General features: G+C 39.5%; 1 protein-coding gene across 1 annotated transcript; it reads left to right on the top strand.

Annotated features, from left to right (window-relative positions):
* The first annotated feature begins 1560 nt into the window (after window positions 1-1560).
* Window positions 1561-7145, top strand: LOC117544647 (inositol monophosphatase 1-like). Its single transcript, XM_034213865.1, has 9 exons — window positions 1561-1746; window positions 2931-3024; window positions 3139-3278; window positions 3373-3477; window positions 3828-3873; window positions 3957-4065; window positions 4427-4535; window positions 6659-6810; window positions 6921-7145. Exons 2-9 carry the CDS (start codon window positions 2962-2964, stop codon window positions 7046-7048), a joined length of 852 nt encoding a protein of 283 aa, XP_034069756.1. The 5' UTR covers window positions 1561-1746; window positions 2931-2961; the 3' UTR covers window positions 7049-7145.
* The last annotated feature ends 12732 nt before the right edge of the window (window positions 7146-19877 follow it).

Genomic DNA, 19877 nt, shown 5'->3' with positions numbered 1-19877 from the left:
GTACTGATACCAGAAAAAAGTACATAACGAAGTATTTGTACTCCACTACTTCCCACCTCTGCCATTAGGCCAAAGTTTCAGTTTGTCAAACACTTTTGTAACCAAATAAATTGCTAAATTCAAAAGAGACTAATAAAGGACCGTGCCAGGAAACATGACTGAGTCGCCCTGCTCATCTTTCAGGATGCACCGTTGACCTTCAGCCACATCAGCATGGTAGCAGGCCTCAGTTACAGATGTGATCTAGGGAAGCAAACATCCAAAACATCCGTCATCCTGAATAAATTATTCATAACCAGGACCTGCCAGAGAGACAGCAGGACTGATGTATTTGTTTTGCTTCTCCTATCACTTCTCCTCAGTCTGTCTGCACACATTTTACACTGCGCCTTATATTTAGTGCACAACAGGTAAAACAGGGTGACAACTGCTCTCCCGCTGTTCCCTGTAAAACAAAAACTTTCAACAGACGCCCTCTCCATGATACCACATACTGATCTGCTAAGTTCAGCAACAATGGTGATCTGTTTATTTTAGCAGGCACAACTTGTGATATCAGGGTCTCTCCAGGAACTTGTATAGCAGGATGAAAACGCTACATGTCAACAAAATTGATATTCCATGACGATGCATATCAGCTCGCTATGTTGCATCAAGACCTTTTAGATAGTTCAATATTTTTTACTCATCCTGTTTTTACAGGTAACTCAACACATTAATGTGAGTTATGTAAGGTGTGGCTGCGACAATAAACATCATGCCCGAAGGAGCCCCAGTAAATAAAAATAAAGACTGTTTCAGCTTTTTTACCTATAGGGTATATCGGCCTATGTAGAAGCTAATGCGTTATTGCTGTGTTTCTGTGATTCAGTGTCTTATCTCTTCAGTAAGAGATATCACCACTATCGTTTCACCATTTTAGGTTCAGCCCAGTAAAGAGCTAAAGAGGGATAATGTCATTTTCTTGAGACATGCAGCATTGCCCACTAATTGAACAATCCCTCTTGCAGCAAGGTTTGACTTCCTGCAAGGCAACTTGGTGTTTTAAGAGAAGTAGCTCGAAGATCTTAGAGAACAGTACTCCTTCAGGACTTAATTTGGCAAGCGAATGTAGATTCAGACATGTCTAGGTCTGTTTATCTGCTGTTATATCTTTATAGAATATTTCCAAGATTTGCACAATAAGAATCGGGCATGCTTGCATATTGACCGCTGACTCACCAGAGAACCTTCCAGAGTATTTCCCACCAGTGGAATACAATAAAAGGACATGGAATGAATGCCTGAAAGCTGTGAAATTGTCAGGAAATATAAAAGTTTGTTTGTCGTTAAGTCAGGCTCTGGAATGTACACTCTTTTTTTCACATCGCATTCAAGAGGTTTATGAGCTCAACACAGAGTATGGTATGTTCCCTGTGTTCGGATTTAATCACTACTCAGCTGTATGTGACAAAGAGATAGCAAGGTGTGTCCTCCTCAATTGCGAAAACACCCTGAAAAATTCCACTAACTTTCTTATGTTAAATCCCTTTGTAGAGTCAAGGCAGCTTCATGTGGTTGCATGTCTGCCTCCACAGACATTTTTTTTTTTTCTTCAGGTTGCTATGAAGAAAAAAACATGAAGGTGGGGCTAGTACTTTTCCTACTCCGTGTTAAATCGCTCCAATAAGGGAACTTAAAGTTCAGGTTTTCATAAGAAAGTGCATTAGCAAACAGGAGCTGCCTCTGAACACCTGACTTCACAAGGTAAGATTTTTTTTTTTTTAAATGTTTTTATAGCAGTGCATGATGGATATATGTGTGCATACAGATGTGTGCTAATCTTAATAGTGGATGGATAATTGTTTTATGACTACACTTTTGGTCATTTTTGTTTAAGCAACAATTACAATTACGTAGTTAAAACTGACAGTACAGATTGTTCTGCAACAACAAGAAAATGAAAATGTTAAATCTAAATAGTGGTGTAATGTAACTCAAGTACTCTACATATTAAAGGTACTGTAACCAGTAATATTTCTAGAAAAATAATCATATATATGTAAGTTTTAAAAGGGCAATACTATAATGTACAATCAATACTTTTACTTTTCATACTTTGTTATTTTACCTGATAAGAAATTCCTAAACTAAAGTTGTGTTGTTTGCAACCAAGTAAAGGATCTGAATGCTTCCTCCACTTCCTATAAATTGTAAAGAACGACATGAAACATTGCAAAATAAAGTTTTTCGAATTTGTAAAAAATAAAAAGCAGCCAATCCATTTTATTTCTATAGCAAATTTAAAAACAACAGAGTTGAACAAAGTACATCAACAACTGTTTAAAAAACATAGCAAAAATACATAAAAAACAGACAGGACATGAAACAAATGTAAAACACGAGACAACGATGAATCCAGATCAGAAGCCACAGACTGAAAAACTCTCCTACGTGACGTAAAAACCATACAAAACACTAGTAAGATAAAAACCCAAATGTAAAAGCACAAGTGTCATACCTGGCCTGTAAATGCCAGGGAAAAAAATGGCACTTATATGCATTTTTACATATTTTCTTTTACTGAAGACCTTCTGACTTTTTGTGCCCCACCCCACATCTTAAACCAAACCTACGCATCACATCCTCATGCCAATTTAAATCTGTAGACTCTTGTGGGGATTTAAAACAAACAGTTATGCCAGCTGCAGAAGTGTTGCGCAACTCACTCTGTTGAAAGAGGAGTGTGCTAAGCATGCAGGATTATCACATTTTACGAGGGACGGATATTGCGTCACCATTAACCCTTTTTGTGCCAGAAGGGATTTTAACTTTAAAGGAAAAAAGGTTCTAATTATGTATTTATTTTTATTTTAATGCATTTGTATTGAATAACATGACAGTTGCATGCAGTCATTGGTGCACTTTTACAAGCTTTATTCATTTTGCAGGTTCTTATCAGTAAGCATCTATACACACAGAATGGCTGACCAATGGCAGGAAGCTTATGATTTTGCTGTTCAAGTGGCAAGAGCAGCTGGAGCGGTACGTAAGAACCACTAAATGCACTTTTACTCCAGTGTATCTTTGATTAAAAATATACGCTTCTTTCCTCTCATGATCCCTAATCATGTGCCAATGATATCCCATTTCTTTCAGGTAATAAGGAAAGCAGGGGAGGAGGAAATAAAGGTGCAGACAAAGAGCTGCACTGTCGATCTCGTCACCAAGACTGACGAGAGGGTGGAGAAAATCATCATTGGGTCTCTTAAAGAACAATTTGGAGAAGGCACACACTGGTAAGACATGGACACAGACATACACACATCAATATGTGATTCGTTGTACTTGTGTCATATGCTTGAATTTGTCATTGGCTCTTCTGTGTTACAGTTTCATTGGAGAAGAGTCAGTGGCAAAGGGGCAGCCGTGTATCTTAACTGATAAACCCACATGGATCATAGACCCTGTGGATGGCACCACAAACTTTGTGCATGGGTAAGATATCAGTGTTGCTAAAGGACAGTTTTTTGTGTGAATGAATGAACTCAAACTTGATAAACCAAACAGGACAAACCCAAGTTAAACAGTTAGCTTAGCATAAAGACAGAAATCAGGAGCCTAGCCACACCAGTTTTACTCTAATTTCATTTTTAACAGACATAAGGTTATTATCAATCTTCTTTTATCAGCCAGGTAACAAATAAGCTTATTTCCCAAAACTTTTCTTTACCATCTAATGAAATCGTTATTTGAAAAAAAACTATTAAAAGATGCACAGTGTAAACAAGCTAAATGTATTCATAACGTGTAACACACCAATGACTAATGAATATACTTATTCACAGATTCCCATTTGTGGCCGTGTCTATTGCCTTTGCAGTCAATAAGGAGGTATGTCAAATAACACAAGAATCAATAGAGTTTATCCACACCTACAGTATGTTAAAAGCTTCAAACATGACTTGTGTTTTCAGTTGGAGTTTGGTGTGGTGTACAGCTGCATGGAGGACAAGATGTATAAAGCAAGGAAGGGACAGGGAGCGTTCTGTGATGATGAACCCATTCAGGTGTCCGATGTGAAAGGTAACACTTATCTTGAATATTTGTGTAGCACCAGTCAAGACTTTGAACTATTTAGCATATTTGAAAACAATAGGAGATTAGGAAAGAAGGAAATAACACAAATGAAGCTATGCATCGACTACACATGTGCTATCTTTTGCCTTGTTTTTGGTTATTAAAATGGCGTATATCTGGAAACACATCCTTCAGCATGTTCTAAGAATAAATTGGGGTAATAAAGCATTTAAGCACAATTATCTAAAGAAAATAAACGTTACTCACATTCTATATCGAGGATTTTTGACTGTTACTGTATGTTCTAGTGTGCCACCTTGACAGTCTGTACTGTAGTAGTAACGCGATTGGCATGCTGTCATTGCAGATATCCATAAGTCCATTATCATCTGTGAGCATGGAACTGACAGGTCTCCGGAGACAGTACAGAAGATCTTCTCCACCCAGAAAAAGATTCTCTGCATCCCAGTGCATGGGTGAGTGGTTTTTCACATGTTGCCCTAGAACAGGGGTGGCCAACCCGCGGCTCTCGAGCCGCATGCGGCTCTTTGCCTAGTTTCATGCGGCTCTTCAGTTCATATCGAATTGTATATGTGTGAGTTTGGGGGATAGACACTGACTCCTGACTAGTGTTGCACGGTGTACCGATACTTGAAAGGTACCGCGATACCCTGCCGTTAAAAACGTTACGATCCCTCCGTTTCATTAGTATCGGTACTTTAAGAATGACGGGGAAAGTACTCCGGTGAGAAAGCGCCGTTTTAATAAGAGCCGTGTGTGTTCAGCGCTCTGCTTCCACTCCCTGCACTGCAGCCGTGCCTGCAGTCCCTCCCCTCTCAAGCACGCTCAAGTGCCTCCCCTCTCTCGTGCACGCGCTAGCTGCCAGAGCATGTGAGAAAACGAGAAGCATGGTTGCAAGTGGGAGTGCAGCTGCCGCTGCGCCTCGGCTTGTTGACAAAAAAGACGCCAGAAGCGAAATTTGGAAGTATTTGAGCTATATCTCTGACAGTGAGGGCAAGCCTACGGACACCACGAGGCCTGTCTGTAAGACATTCATTAATTTTATTTAATAGGAAATCTTGTAATTTATTTTATTTATTGTTCTCATTGTTTAAAAGTTTGTGTTATGGTTCTGGTGTGAAATAAACCACAATAATTACATTTAAGACTGTTTCCCTTTTTTTAAGAAAAGTATCAAAAAAGAATCAGAATCGCAATTCTTGACTTGGTATCGAAACCAAAATGTTGGTATCGTGACAACACTAGCTACTCCTGACAGTTAAACCTGATATTTAGTAGGTCTATTAAGTATTAACATAATTTGGCCGGTCAAAGTTGTTTGTTACTTTCGTCGCGTGTTACTTTCGTCCCGGCTCCCGGTGTGTATGTGTGGTGTCAGGTGTCAGTATGAGAGGATGACAGCGCGTCTAATTTTGATGTGGCCCAAGAGCCAATCAAAATAATACCTGTGATGCAATGAACCAATCACCTTTGAGGGGGGGGGAAACCTATCGTTGATTAAACAATATCCAGTGTTTCCCCTACCATTGTTTTGGAGGGGCGCTGCGGCCCGCCAACGGAGCCCCGCGCCCCCCCCACCTGAAATTCAAGGTGTTTAAAAAATATATATAATTTTTTTTTAAAATATATATATAGCACCAAATTGCAAATAATCTATAACTACTGTCCCTTTTCACATTGAACATGTGCTCTTTTATTAAATAAACTAAACGCTTTCATTTTAAGTTGTGAGTTTAGTGTTTTTGACCCTAAGAAACACTGATGCATTAATCAATAACAATAATCCACAGCTCCTCTCTCTGCTCCAGAGGATTTAAAAAATATATATCCCAATGCCACAAAGATGCATCAGTGACGTGGTTGAAATCTTGTCTCCAGAAAACAAAAAAACGGAAACAAGCGGTATCAGTGACTATGTGTTTGATGTGGCTCTTTGCAGTAACATAGAAAAAATGTGGCTCTTAACCTCTGACTGGTTGGCCACCCCTGCCCTAGAATCAAAAAGATTTTCTCGGAAAGCTGACATTTTGGTTAGATACCTGACATAAGGTCTTTGGTTAAATCGGTTTTAGAAAGTTTAATGTTTTTGTTAACTGGTACCTAATGAATAACTGTAACTTGTATATACTGACTACTCAAAAAAAATCAATGGCTCAGAATAGAGTAAAAAAGGAGCTAGCCAAATGCTAGAAGCTAACTATTTTAGCATAGTAGTCCTAACTACCATGTCATTTAATTCAATTTGGTTAAGTTATCTTAAAGTCTTTTATTTCCATGAAATATGCTGTGTTTGGAATGGATTCATTAAACTGATTAATTATGAATATTAGACATACAAAAACACGAGCAAACAGCTATATATTGTAAATAATAATATAACATAATGGAAATTTAGGATATCTTGGTTGGAGATAGGCTCTTGGATTTGTACTTGCTTTGTTCATTTTCAAAAGTGAGAGTTTATATGGCAAGGAACTGCAACTTTCTCTGTGTTACAGTTTGCTAGACCCTTTTTTCTTGACTCCCCTTCAGCCATTTGTACTGTCATCATTAAACTCTTACTGGTGTGTCCTGACAGGCTCCGTGGGTCGGGGACGGCTGCCACCAACATGTGCCTGGTGGCGTGCGGGGCGGTGGAGGCCTTCTTCGAGATCGGGATCCACTGCTGGGACATTGCTGCTGGGGCGGTTATAGTCAGAGAAGCCGGTGGATTACTCCTGGATGTTGACGGTGTGTATGCTTCATGTGATTTTAAATGAATAATTGGTCATTGGTATTAAAAGCAGCATTCGTTTTTTGGTGAAACCCCTCTAAATTAAGCCTCTTTTTGTTAAATAAAGGGGGACCTTTCGATGTGATGTCTCGAAGGATGGTTTCAGGAAACAACAGGGTTATTGTTAATCGGATCATCAAGGAAATTGAAATATTCGATACAGTGAGAGACGACGCTCCAATTGTGAAGAAATGAGAACTTCCAAATGCATTGTGAAATAAATACCACATAAATGGTCCATCCAATTGCTGTGTGTCCTTAATAAAGTGAATGCACTGTTATTATACTGATACTTGGTGTGATTCTTTGGCTCCACATCTTTAAAGTATTTCAACTCAGTCCCCAACCTAAATGACCAGGTAACATTTTAACAGCATGGAAACTGCTGTAAATTTCCATTTTTGTATACCAGGATATTTACATTTGCAAGCTTGTGTTTTGTCTTACCTTACATTAGACATTATTTATTCTGTTTGTAGATCCTCATCAAGATATTTGTTCTGATTTGTATTCCTACACACACTTGAACATTAGCACAACAGACTGCAGAAGAAGGGTTTCTGAGACTGATGGTTATTTTAACTGGATTTCCAATCAGTGAATTAATCTCTTCTCTCTCGGTCTCATATGACTCTAATGTGTAATTATCTGATGGAAATGAGTGGGAATCCACTTGGGTGATTACCCTCATTAGAGGCAACAGTCTTTAGCACTGAGTAAAGTCAATGTTGAAGTGACTTTATAAACACTGGCCTTGTCGAGTGTCATAAAATATGCTTAGTGAATATCACAATATTGCCCCATAGCCTCTCTTTCAGCATTATTACTGTTTACTCAGTTTTTACACTCATATTACTGTTCACCACTAGAGGCCAGTAATGCATCAGCAATTAGTTAGTATCTTAAAGCGGCTCTTATCACTGGTGGTTGAACGGGTTGAACTTGCAGTATTTTTTTATGTAGTCATTATAAGTTTGTTTTTGCGTGGACTGTACTTCAGTAGAGATTGACAGCCTGCTCTGAAGTCCCTTTATACGCCATCAACACCTTTTCTAGCTCCTCAACACGGAAACAAATTACTCCACCCAAGAGATTAGGTCATTTTTCATTTCTGCTCTTGTTTTCCGGGTATTAAATTAACAGCTGGCTATGAGAATGGGCGCATGTGAAGAAGGCAGAGGTGTAGGAACAAGTTCAGATTGCAATAGTAGAAGGAACAGCCAATGGAGCATCAGCAGCAACACTAACAGCAGAGACAACAGCAGGAGGTTGGGGGGGATGAGGAATGTTTGAACTGGTGCCTTTGAAACATAAATAACTGCAATTTCTTTGTATAATTATTCTATACATCTACCACTGCTGTAGTCTATGATGATTTGTATGATGCTTTAATAGAGCTATTCTTTGTGTGTCTTTTATATGGCAAACATCTAACTCCACAATCCTTTGAGCATCGGATGCGAAATATAAAGATTGTTTTCATTATCATGTGTTGCAGTAGAGCAGGGCCAGATAATAGTTGCAAATTCAGTAGGCTGTCTAAATGTTTGCTTGAACTTGCCCGGAGTGCCATATGGCTGGAATTTGGACAAAACAATAAATGTCACAGAGGTCAGAGGACTACACAAGTCAACTTAGCATATTAACTTGAATTGATCAGCTTTTTCCTCTTTCTAAATCTTCACTATGCTATAATCAACACATTTGAATAATGTTACATAAGCAGTTGAATTGACTTATGAAGCTCAGCGCAAGTTCAACCAGGAAGACCGTCTTTACTCATTCGTGTATTTCTATCTCCATGTTTCTACTCTCTCTCCTCTCAATAAGTGACCGGGGGCGTCACTCTTCAGCTTAGCCAATCACTTCGCTCTATTCCCAAGAGCCTATCATAGCGTGCCGTCAAACCCTTTAAACTCTGCTCTTTCCCCTCTGACAGCTGTCATTTCAGAGTTCGGTTCCGATAATCCAAAAATCAGCTCCTAAATTCTAACCATATTTCCTATTCCTTGACCTCTGAGTGAAACGTCACGGGGTTAAGGGATAGTGGATAGGAGAATTCAAAAGGACTTAGGAGAAGAGACCGCGCTACTTTAGAGAATCCGAATGCACTTTCACTAACCGACGTGTTTATGATGCGCCAGCGGACGTTATGAATGTGCGTCTACTGCTGTGGGGAAACTATAGAAACTACAGTTTTCTATACAGCGGACTACAACATGGATGTTTAATAAGAACGAGGGACTACTGTAAACTCATCTAGAGACTCTGCACCGTGCTCTGATGCTGTTGCTTTATGCTTTATGAACGTGACAACAGAGAAACATATTCTTCATGACCAAAGTTGGAATTGAAATAAAAAAGGAAAGTGAAACTTATGCTCGTCACCCTCTCCCTCCGGTCCACATTAATACTGTAGCGACCCTGTATAGGATGCTGAGGGTGTCACTCAGGCATCCCCCGTCTCTCTGCCAATCATAGAGCTGCACAGTGATGCTGGTTGAGCTGCGGGCCTGTGGTTGGGGGAGCAGACGGGGGAGGGCGGGAAGTTGTGACGTAGACACTGTTATATATATGGGTATGTGTAGGAGTTAGTGTTAGTGTGAGGTTGAACCCACAAGCTGTTCCTGAACCTGTGATCATCTGTAAAGAAGAAGAGTTATTAAAGCCTAATAACTAGCAGCCTGTTTCCGACTCCCTTTGTGATCGTTACAATACAAATGATCCCAATACGTATGATTGTATGAACTATGAAAATATCTTAAAATCAATACAAATGTATTTATTATAAACGTTAGTCCTTAACATCTATCACTGTGTATATCACCATTCAAACATATTTTAAAAGTTGAACAAACCCCACACAGCTCAGTAAACACTGTGAAATGTTGACTTTATTTGATCATTTCAGTAAAAACTAACGTTCATATTTCTCTTTTTGATTATAATACTGATGAACGTTCAGAAAAAAGCACTTTGGCAACTTACCACATACGTTTTAAAATGCTTAATAAGCACCGTAACTTTCATGATATCATTTCTCGGTCATAATCGGTTGTTTCCGTGAACGGCCGACTGTTGAGTGACGGTAAATGCTGTGGCTGCAATGCATTGTGGGGCAGCATTTTCTCCTCTCCTTTCGGTTAGGGAGGTCCAGTGGTTCCTAAGCTAAAGGAGGTTATAAAGGAAGTTTGAAACCTCCTTTCCTTTCATTTGGAGAATTGGAACGACACTTATCATGGCTGCCAGTGACCTACTTCCGGGTCATTTCACTCCGTTAGGAAGGTTCCTAAGCTAAATGGACTATTGGAATGCAACCCAGGTGACTCAACGCAACCCTCCTCCACCCCTTTTCACCTCCCGTCCCTCCGAATCCAGGGTCAAGCTAAACCACTCCTCCTCAGACCGACCCAACTATCCATTCACCACCACCAGTGTCTAGACCTCGGGGGGTTTTCATCAGATCGGTTCTACCCTCCCGAATGATACTTCCTGCACAACAGGGCCTAATCGCCATGTCACATTAATTTGTGTATCTGCGCATTAAATATGTATTGTTACATCAAAACCGTCTCTTCTGATTGAAGTATGATGCAGCTAAGTTGATGCCATATGTTTACGTTAATCTTGTAGATAAGTAAATTGTCGTTCTACCCCTGAAGCGATGCTAAGGGAAATTATTTGGGCCATGATACTTTATTCAGAAGCAGTTAATACAGGTTTTTATATACAACATTAAAGCATTACACATATGGCTCTTAACATGACAATGGCTAAGGCAAGGCAAGTTTATTTATATAGCACTTTTCTGTACGCAACAATTCAAAGTGCTTTACAAAACACATTAAAATACTTTTTAGGAATAAATACAGTAAAAACACATTATATAATGGCATTTTAAAACAGGCATTACAAAGCAAAGATAATAAAATAATAAAAATAAACACCACAGGTACAATATGTTTAAAAGGCATAGGCCTACTGTAGTTCGAATATGAGCAGCTCAATTAAAAGCAGCGGCAAAGAGATATGTTTTTAGTCTTGATTTAAAAATAGTAAGCGTTTCTGCAGACGTGCATGATTTGGGTAGTTTGTTCCAGAGTATCGGGGCATAATAGCTAAATGCTGCCTCTCCATGCTTTGTTGTTACTCTCGGAACCGATAGCAGACCCGTCCGAGAAGACCTGAGGCACCTTGATGGCTCGTAATTATGTAGCAGTTCAACAATATAAGCCTACTTTGGTCCTAAACCATGTAATGATTTAAAAACTAGCAATAGTTCTTTAAAATCAATTATTTGGACGACTGGAAGCCAATGTAAAGATTTCAGAACCGGACTGATGTGATCCACTCTTTTAGTGTTAGTGAGGATACTTGCAGCAGCGTTCTGAATCAGCTGCAGCTTTCTGATGGATTTTTTTGTCAGCCCTGTACAAACATAAAATCCAGATTGTGCTGGGTGATAAAATCATTGATTAAAAATGATATACCTGCTAAAGACCTGACATTTAATAGAGCCAGTTTAAATGTGTTTGATATACTATTACTCTGACCGCCCGTGATAGACCGTGGAGCATGCGGAACTTCTGTTAAATTCGACAAACTCAAACAGATCCTTTTGGACTTTCTTTTTCCAACCTGAGTCACCAACCTTCTGTGTATGTTGGTTACAACAGAAGTGGGTCGCTGCACTGGCATAGAAGCCTCTGGTCGTTGGGTGGCGCCAGAGAGCGAGATGGCAGGCGTCAGCGGCATCAGCGAAGAAGAAAAGTTTCTAGCAGTGGAAACGGTGTCCTGAGATGACACTGCTGGAAAGGGGGATGTGTGGAAATGGAGTGGAAATAGTCAGGGACACGTCTGAACAGCGTGCTGCATATTAGCCGCTAACATGCGGCTACCCAACCTGCTGGGGTGGATTCCATCAGTGTTGAAGAGGGCGGAATAGATTACAATTGTCAGCGTTGGGATCGGACCTGAGTTAAAAAACAATTTATGGCTAACTTATGGTAACACAAAATAAAACATGGGAGCGGTGGAGATGAGGAGGTGTCGGCGTTCTGGCGATTTACTCGGAAGGCTTCAGTAGAGAGTCCCAGCAGCTTCTACTGAAGCCAGTCCCTGAATGAATGCGCCTACTGTTCTTCAGAAACTAGTGGCACTTTTGTTCCTATAAGCCTTGACACCAGGAGCAGCACTAGTAGCACCAAAGTCCCAACTTCAGCTTTTTGATGAACTAGTGGCCCTCTGAACGTACTAGTGACACTAAAAGTCTTACAAGTTAACTATTGTGCTGCAAAAGCTCTGACATGTTAACTAGTTTAAAAAAAGAAGCAGAGTTAACTAGTGGCATACATTTTATGCAATAGAGGCGAAGTCCCTCCCCTTCCGGTGGGACTCATGGGACCTTATTTCGGAAAAAGTTTATTGAAGTCAATGGAGAGAGAAAGATTATCTTTCGATCCCGTTTGAATTGTGCCACAAATTACACATATGATGTATATGTCAATCTTAAATAATAATTTCCATGTCAAAAAAGTCACAGTTTGTCATAAAACTGTTGAAATATAAGACTATGAAAAATACGCAACTAGAAAGACTACAAATCCCAGAATGCCGGTCCCGCATGCTGGCTCTTACGGAACCGACTAACTCCCCTTTTGTGTATGTACAGCTCTCAACATGCCCAGACTTGTAGTGATTTTAACCTCTTTTAATACTTTTCGCCTCATTTTGAAAGAAAGAAGTGAAATGTGCCAACGTGAGGGCCGTCTTGGTGTGTGGTGCGAGACGGGAGATGTAGTTCATTGAGCGGTTTCACACAAAAAATGTGTTACTTCACAGTTTTACGACAAATTATTATTTTTTTGACTTGTAAAATTATCTTTTAAATTGACAAACATCATATGTGTAATTTGTGACACAATTCAAACGGGATCGAAAATAATCTTTCTCTCCATTGACTTCAATGCATAACTTTTCGGAAATAAGGTCCCATGGAACTTAACCGGAAGGGGAGGGACTTCGCCTCTCTATAGTTTATACTAGAAATACACAAAATCACTCACTGGTTAACTAGTTGAAGCCTCTTTTGATATTAAGGATATGGAATAAATACTCACACGGCTTGCCATACTAGCCAGCCCGACACACACACTTGGACCCACATGCACTATGCACACACGACCAGAATGGCTACCATAACAAAGCACAGAAAAACTCCCATTACAAGACACATAGGCCGTTTCTCAATCTCGAGGATACTGGCTTCCAAGCCTATATTTCAAGGATACTACGTCATCGAGTGCCGCCGAAGTACTGTTTCAATGTCCAGCATACTTGGAATTCCACCGAGGCCGCATCCTTGGTTTGGGGGAAATGTCGAGGCTGCACATGGGTAGACTTCGCGTCCTTAAAATCCCCACAATGCTTTGCGCACGGACCAATTTCAAAAACCCTTGCGGAGAATGGCTGAACTGACGCAGCACACATTTAAATGTAAGTATGTAGTGGCGTAGAACATGTGTTGGTAAATATATTACTTTGTTACATTTGTTATCACCAAAAATGTGTTCCGTGAAAGTAAAGCAAGTTCATAATTAGATAGACATCGTGAGATATTTATTTTCGGTACAGTTTATGTTGAAACCGTTAGAGAGAGTGGCACACTTGTTAGCCTGTTCCATTCTTCTTTGTTTTCCGAAGCCTTGGAAGCATACTTGCTTCGTTTCTGAAGGAAGTGACTTGGAAGTACGCGACTACCAAGCCAGCATCCTCGAGATTGAGAAACGTGTGACTTCTTTCTAGGCTAAGGACACATTTATTCCACCCTATCTTTACATGGCCTTTAGTTGTTTGCTGCTATAATATTGCTCTGAATGCCATGTAACCTTTAAATATGATACAGTCTTGGTTTTCCAATCATTGATTAACTGTATAGAATGCCTCAAATATGAGGTTATTTTCATTGACAAACCGTATGTGGTTGAGGTCACAGCTCCACCTGCAGGCAGCAGTACAAAAGAGGGGAAGGGAGTCATTTTTAAATTAGTATTCTGCATTAATCCATGGCATAAAAACTCCTTGCTGCATTTAATAATTAAACAGTGTAAGTCAGTGCCTGGATAAAATCATTTTAAAATCCTGTATGAATGTTAGATGCTAGAGGGGTCAAGTGCCCTGACCATTCCCCACATGTGCATAAACAACAGTAGGCCTATGTATAATAAAGACATGATCACACATGCAGAAATTGGTCGATTTGTTGCTGCAGTGGCCCAGGTTCGAAACCGACATGAAGCCCCTTTGCTCCCCCCCTTGTCCATTTATTTCAGTCTACCTGTCCTATCTCGTATAAAGGCAAAAGGCCTTAAAATATAAAAAAAGTGGAAAGGAAAAAAACAGTTACGTTCGCGCATTTGTGACAGTGCCCTTTAACTGATTATGCCTGTGTCCCAGCTGCAGTTTCATTGGCTACCGCTAATAACTGTTTAGTCAAAAACAAAGTTACTACGGTGTTCATGAACCATGTGTTGACTACATTCAATTAACAGATGTGAGTCTTTTGTAGACAAAAGTGATAAACACGTCGGCGCGTTACCGTCTGCGGATAGGCCCATTTAACTGCTGGTGAAGTGGCTCATCAGGACAGATAAGCTAACTGCTAACACTAGTTTTTCAGTGTAGCTCTGCGTTTTTTACTTTGCGTCTGTGTTTTTAAGAGTGAATGTTATACCTGGGACATTTCAGACTGCTGGGATCACAAACATGTCTGAGGAGATTCCCAAACATGGACAAAGCGGTAACATTGGGCCTGTTTGGCAGAAGAAACACAGACAGACAGCTAATGGAGGATAACAGGTAAGGTATAGCATTTGCTGCCATTAAGGTCCCCAAGACATCATATCATATACTTTGCATTTAAAAGGGATAATGCTTATTTGTAAAAGATTGGATTTACATGTTTAAAACAATGTTATATACAGAGGATATTCAAATTCCTATATAATTATTCTGACTTTAGCAGAAGTAGTCCAAACTGCCATGTCCCTAATCATGTTCAACTTTAGTAACATATTTTAAAAAAAGAAATTAGACAAATTCTAAATGTTTGTCCCTGCTGTATAATCCCATTATTAATATTCCTTACCAAATGTAATTTGTATTATTATTTTTTTTATTGTTTACATATTTTGTTTAAAGTGTGTGTCCCACGTTTGAATATCCCCCCTGTTAGTCTGATTTAAATCCCCCTAGCCATGCTCCTTTACTATTCTACTATTATCATAACTCAAGAAGAAGAATCCATTTGCTCAGCCGATTATCATCTGTGTTAAACTGTTTTTTCTCCACCTAAATACACCACTGTGTGTACACTATGTGCTGCTCCTAAAGTTAATGATATATGGGAAATAAGTATTGCCAAGGAGGTTAATACACATTTGCAAAGCATGTAAACTTAAGCATTTACACCCATACATTAACCAATAGATATTGCCATCTGAAACGATCAGACTAGCAATTAAAGAGTACATATGGAATGATAATCAACCCGTCATGGCTCTGCGAAACCATTTACATAATGGTTACAGTATTTATATCTGGTGTGATGTGAATTATTAGAGTTTACAGAGCATCATGTTTCCTAATTGAGAACAGTGCTTGCACAGAAATAAAACAACAGGTAAAAGACAACATAATAATGAGCTGAATTAAAGGTGCTTATAAATGTACACACACACACACACACACACACACACACACACACACACACACACACACACACACACACACACACACACACACACACACACACACACACACACACACACACACACACACACACATCTAAACACAAACAAAAAGCAACTAGACATACTTGGACTTGGAAATTGGACCATGAACCATGTCAGACAAAGTGGTTTTAATGTCATCAGTAAATTGTTTCTTAATGGTTAAATTGAATACCCATTGTCGAGATCGCTTCATTATCCAACTCATTTTCTCACTTGTAGGAACTTTGATTCCTGGCCTATGTTATTAGTTGTCTACTGACTCTGGCTAAGAATCAAAGCTGCCCTTGCCCAAATAGTATAACATGTGCAATCTCTACCAAGATTTAGGTTAGTGAGTAATGTATTGGTGTTTTGATTGCCTGGCTGCAGGTGCAGTTTGTGAGGCTCATGTTATCAGGAGATGTTCAGGTCCTGTCGGATTCAATCAAAATCCTGAACATGCGAGAACCATGTGAGGAACAGAGGTGACACTGTGGACAGAGTATCAATTCTTAAGATGGATCCTGAGGTTTTTGCAGTGTTCTGGAGCTTTATATGTCAAATGTATTGGGACTGCAAATTACAAAAAATTGTATTTGGATTTTGATACCAGAGTCCAGGTTTCCTGTCTGTGGTTTGGGCAACACATGCAATTTGGTTGCAGTAACTACAAGATTGTGGTTTCCTTTTATATTTAAATAACATGTGTTGCCAGCGCCTTAACAAAACCATACAAATAAAAAAAATATTCTGAATAAGGTCATTGGATATTTTTCTGTGAAATGTATTTGATATGTTGTCAGTTGACACATATGCCAGATATGTTAATTAACAGCATTTCCTTAATATTTTAAATCAAATGTAACTTAACATTTGCTTAAAAATGTATCGGCTGATAAGTTGTAGTCTTTAAACACTATTTTCTAGAAGGCAATTTTCATGTCCTCATATGTCTTGTTTTGTCCATCCAAACTGTTGAAATCCAAATATATCATTTTATTATGATTTTGTCTATCTGCTTGCTTTTACATTTTAGTAGCTTGGACATTTTAAATGAATATCATTGTTGCCTAAATTGATTATATTGATGATTTCTGTCGAACAACTATTGATTGAGTGACTAAGCATTTCAACCCTACTCCTTATGCACCACTGCCATTTATGCATCATCATGACAAGTAAACGGGGACCATGTTTACATGAGAACAACCTTCACTTTCCTTTGTTAAAGGAGTGACATGCCTTACCGAAGGAAACCGTGAGTCTTTTTTAGAGGTGGGATTGGAATACAATGCCTGAAGAAAGACCAATAAGTAGCTGTTAAAAATATGTTAAACCTGGAAATGACAACACTCTTGCTCTGGCTGTTTTTCACACTGAAAGTAAGGAAAAGGTTACAATCAGAGCAGTTTTGAGATAAGTGCAGCAGATTTTCGTCAGGCAGGATAATTTAGACCTTGTCTTCTTGTTCACGGCTCGGAGGAAGCAATCATCTAATCTGTACAAATGATATATGATGTAACGGCTAGATTATAATGTATATATTCAGCAATCAATAGTGCAGAGCACGCTGTATATTACACTCTGCAATCAATAGTGATGGGAGTTTAAGAGAGCACAGAAATTGTCTGAGATAGCATTGCTGCCTGATTTCCTGATTTCATCCAGTTAATTTCGAGAGGTGTGTCAGTAAGTGTAATGAAATTGAACACACGGAGCATCACAAGCACAAAAGCCCCCCAGATATCCACTAAGCGTCCATCTTTTCTGGTTCAATAGAGCCAGAAACAAAGCAGGCTGCAGTAGATTGGCTCTGCAAGTCCTGTGGGTCCAGCATATAAAACCACAGTTTAACAATACACATAATCAAAAGGGAAAAGGCAGGGACCCATTAGTTGGTGCTTGTTACCATTAGCTGTTGTCATTAGGAAATACTGGTTGCTTTTAAAGGGTACTATGCTTTTTGGGGGTTTACCTTCACGGCAGTTTGTTATATAGGTTTAAGTGTATGGAAATGGTCTCTCTCCCATACACTCCCCCCTTGCCCCTCCATTGTAGTGCTTTGTTTACTTCCGATACATAGTGACATCACTACGTAGCACTTGCGGTTCTATAGAGTGGTGCAGGGATGACGCATTTTTGTAGGCCAACCCAGAAGTAAGCTGCGCATGGGTTCCCTCGACAAAAAAGCAATGGGATTTCTCCATAGGATTTTGGAATATTGTAAAAAATAAGATCTGTGGAAAACGAACCTGTTTGATAAATGCACATATTATTCAGCCGGATCATCTCCACATGTCTACCCTACTTTTATAATTTTCGAATCATAAATCTAATCGCCAAGGTCACGCCAACTTAAGATCGATATTCAAAAATACAGATTCAAAATTGTACAAGTTGAAGCGTTTGTTTTAACAGTTTGCAAGAGCGCAGGTACTTGCTTTCAAGCAGAACAGGGGCAAACAAACTTAGCGGGAGTGTTTACGAGTTTGGCGTAACGACGTACAACGCCCTCGACAACTTCTGTAGTCCCATTCAGCCACTTGTTAACAACCATGGTTTTTCAGACACGTAAACTCTTTAAAAATCACCTTTGGGATCACTGCTGATGTATTTAATGTCGTAGAAAAAAACGTGATCCGTCTCTTAAATTTGAGTCAACCACAGACCTTATTTCGAGCTATTTTTCAAAATCCAATGGAGAAATCCCTTTGACTCTGAGACGAGGGAATTGGTAGTGGTAAAATGCTAACTCACTTCCGGGTTTTAGGACTCTTCACTATACCACTCTATTGCTCCAGCCCATTGTACGTGATGGGGCGGGACATCCTATCAGACCAGACTGGGCTCTTGTTTCAGACATAGGGTGAAAAAGGTGCTCCAACACAGGCAGTTTGAGACAAATAAAGACCTTTTTGATCATTAAAGCATGTAAACATGTCATGGCAGAGGCACATAATACAATTATTAAACCAATAAATGAGAATAATAGGGTCCCTTGAAGTCTTATAAACGGCCCTGTGTACATGAAGTAGTGCAGTTCAGTTTCCTTTTGGTTATTTCCAGTGATTGTTACACACTCTACTTCCATCTGTGCTTCCATCTGATTTTTTCCCCATCTTCCTATTGTGAGTCAGTTCAAGTCATGTTATGCAAAACATCTGAAGCCAAGCCAAAGAAATTAGCTTGTCCTGGCCGGCAGCCATATTGACTCAGGCACTCCCAGTCCCAGTTTTCTTTGATGCACTACGCTCCAAAAAAAAAATCAAAGCAAACTTATGCTTTCTTTACGGATCGGATCGATGCTCATAACGCTCCTCGAGGAAATGAGGGAACGGTCCCGACATTGTAATGAAATCTGAAACCGAGATCTTTATGAGATGCATCTGTGAGTGGTGTCCATCAGAAGCTGCTCAGAAGTGGCAAATCAATAGAGATATTAACATCACACTCACACATGGATACAAAATCAATAATGATAATACCAAGTAATAGCCCCTTGAAGCCTTTCTTACATTTATTTAAACAGATATCTGTCCCTGTGAGCTTTTCCTAACATATTCATTGCTTGCCTATTGCTCTGTTTTCTGAGCACTTAATTAATTAATCTTCTTTGTCTTGTCTGTCCATCATTATTGATCCACCAAACATACACATAATCATTGCTTTTTAAAGCCCGAGATTTAATTACATCTGCTGACTTAGTACTTGTCGTGTAAGTGTGCACATTTCTTCCTCACTAACCACTTGTCACCTGTCCTCATGTGTTACAGTCTAAGGGTTTTGTAAGTGCGAGCAGCAGCAGTATGTGCAGGTACACAGCCCCAGTAAATTAGCCTCCTGCAGCAGCTGATGCCCCATAACGCGTTGGTCTATCACCACCGGTTCCTCAGTGTCATTCAACATGTTTGCGATGTGAGGACAAGGAATCAATATCCCTTCTTGGCGCTTGTGTAGGCGTTAGCAATTAGCAGTTACAGCCTCAGACCAGTGGCAGATGCATCAAACTGCTGTGGGGGAAGGTATGCTATTAGTCACTAATTTGACAAATAACCATGCAAAATGTACCAGCCTCATCTTGTACTTTGGCACCTTTAATTGACAGGAGAGGTGGGTCTCATCTAATGAGTATTGTCTGTGTAGCCAAAGCTTGATATATTCTTTTTGAAGAAAACAAGAAATTACAATTTGATTAGAAAGTTATCCACGTGTTGAGTCAGCCTTAACCTCCTTTAATGTAGGGAATAAACTAA

This window comes from Gymnodraco acuticeps, unplaced genomic scaffold (assembly GCF_902827175.1).
Source record: "Gymnodraco acuticeps unplaced genomic scaffold, fGymAcu1.1, whole genome shotgun sequence".
In the NCBI taxonomy this organism is placed as follows: Eukaryota; Metazoa; Chordata; class Actinopteri; order Perciformes; family Bathydraconidae; genus Gymnodraco; species Gymnodraco acuticeps.
This window is presented reverse-complemented; position numbering and strand designations above follow the sequence as displayed.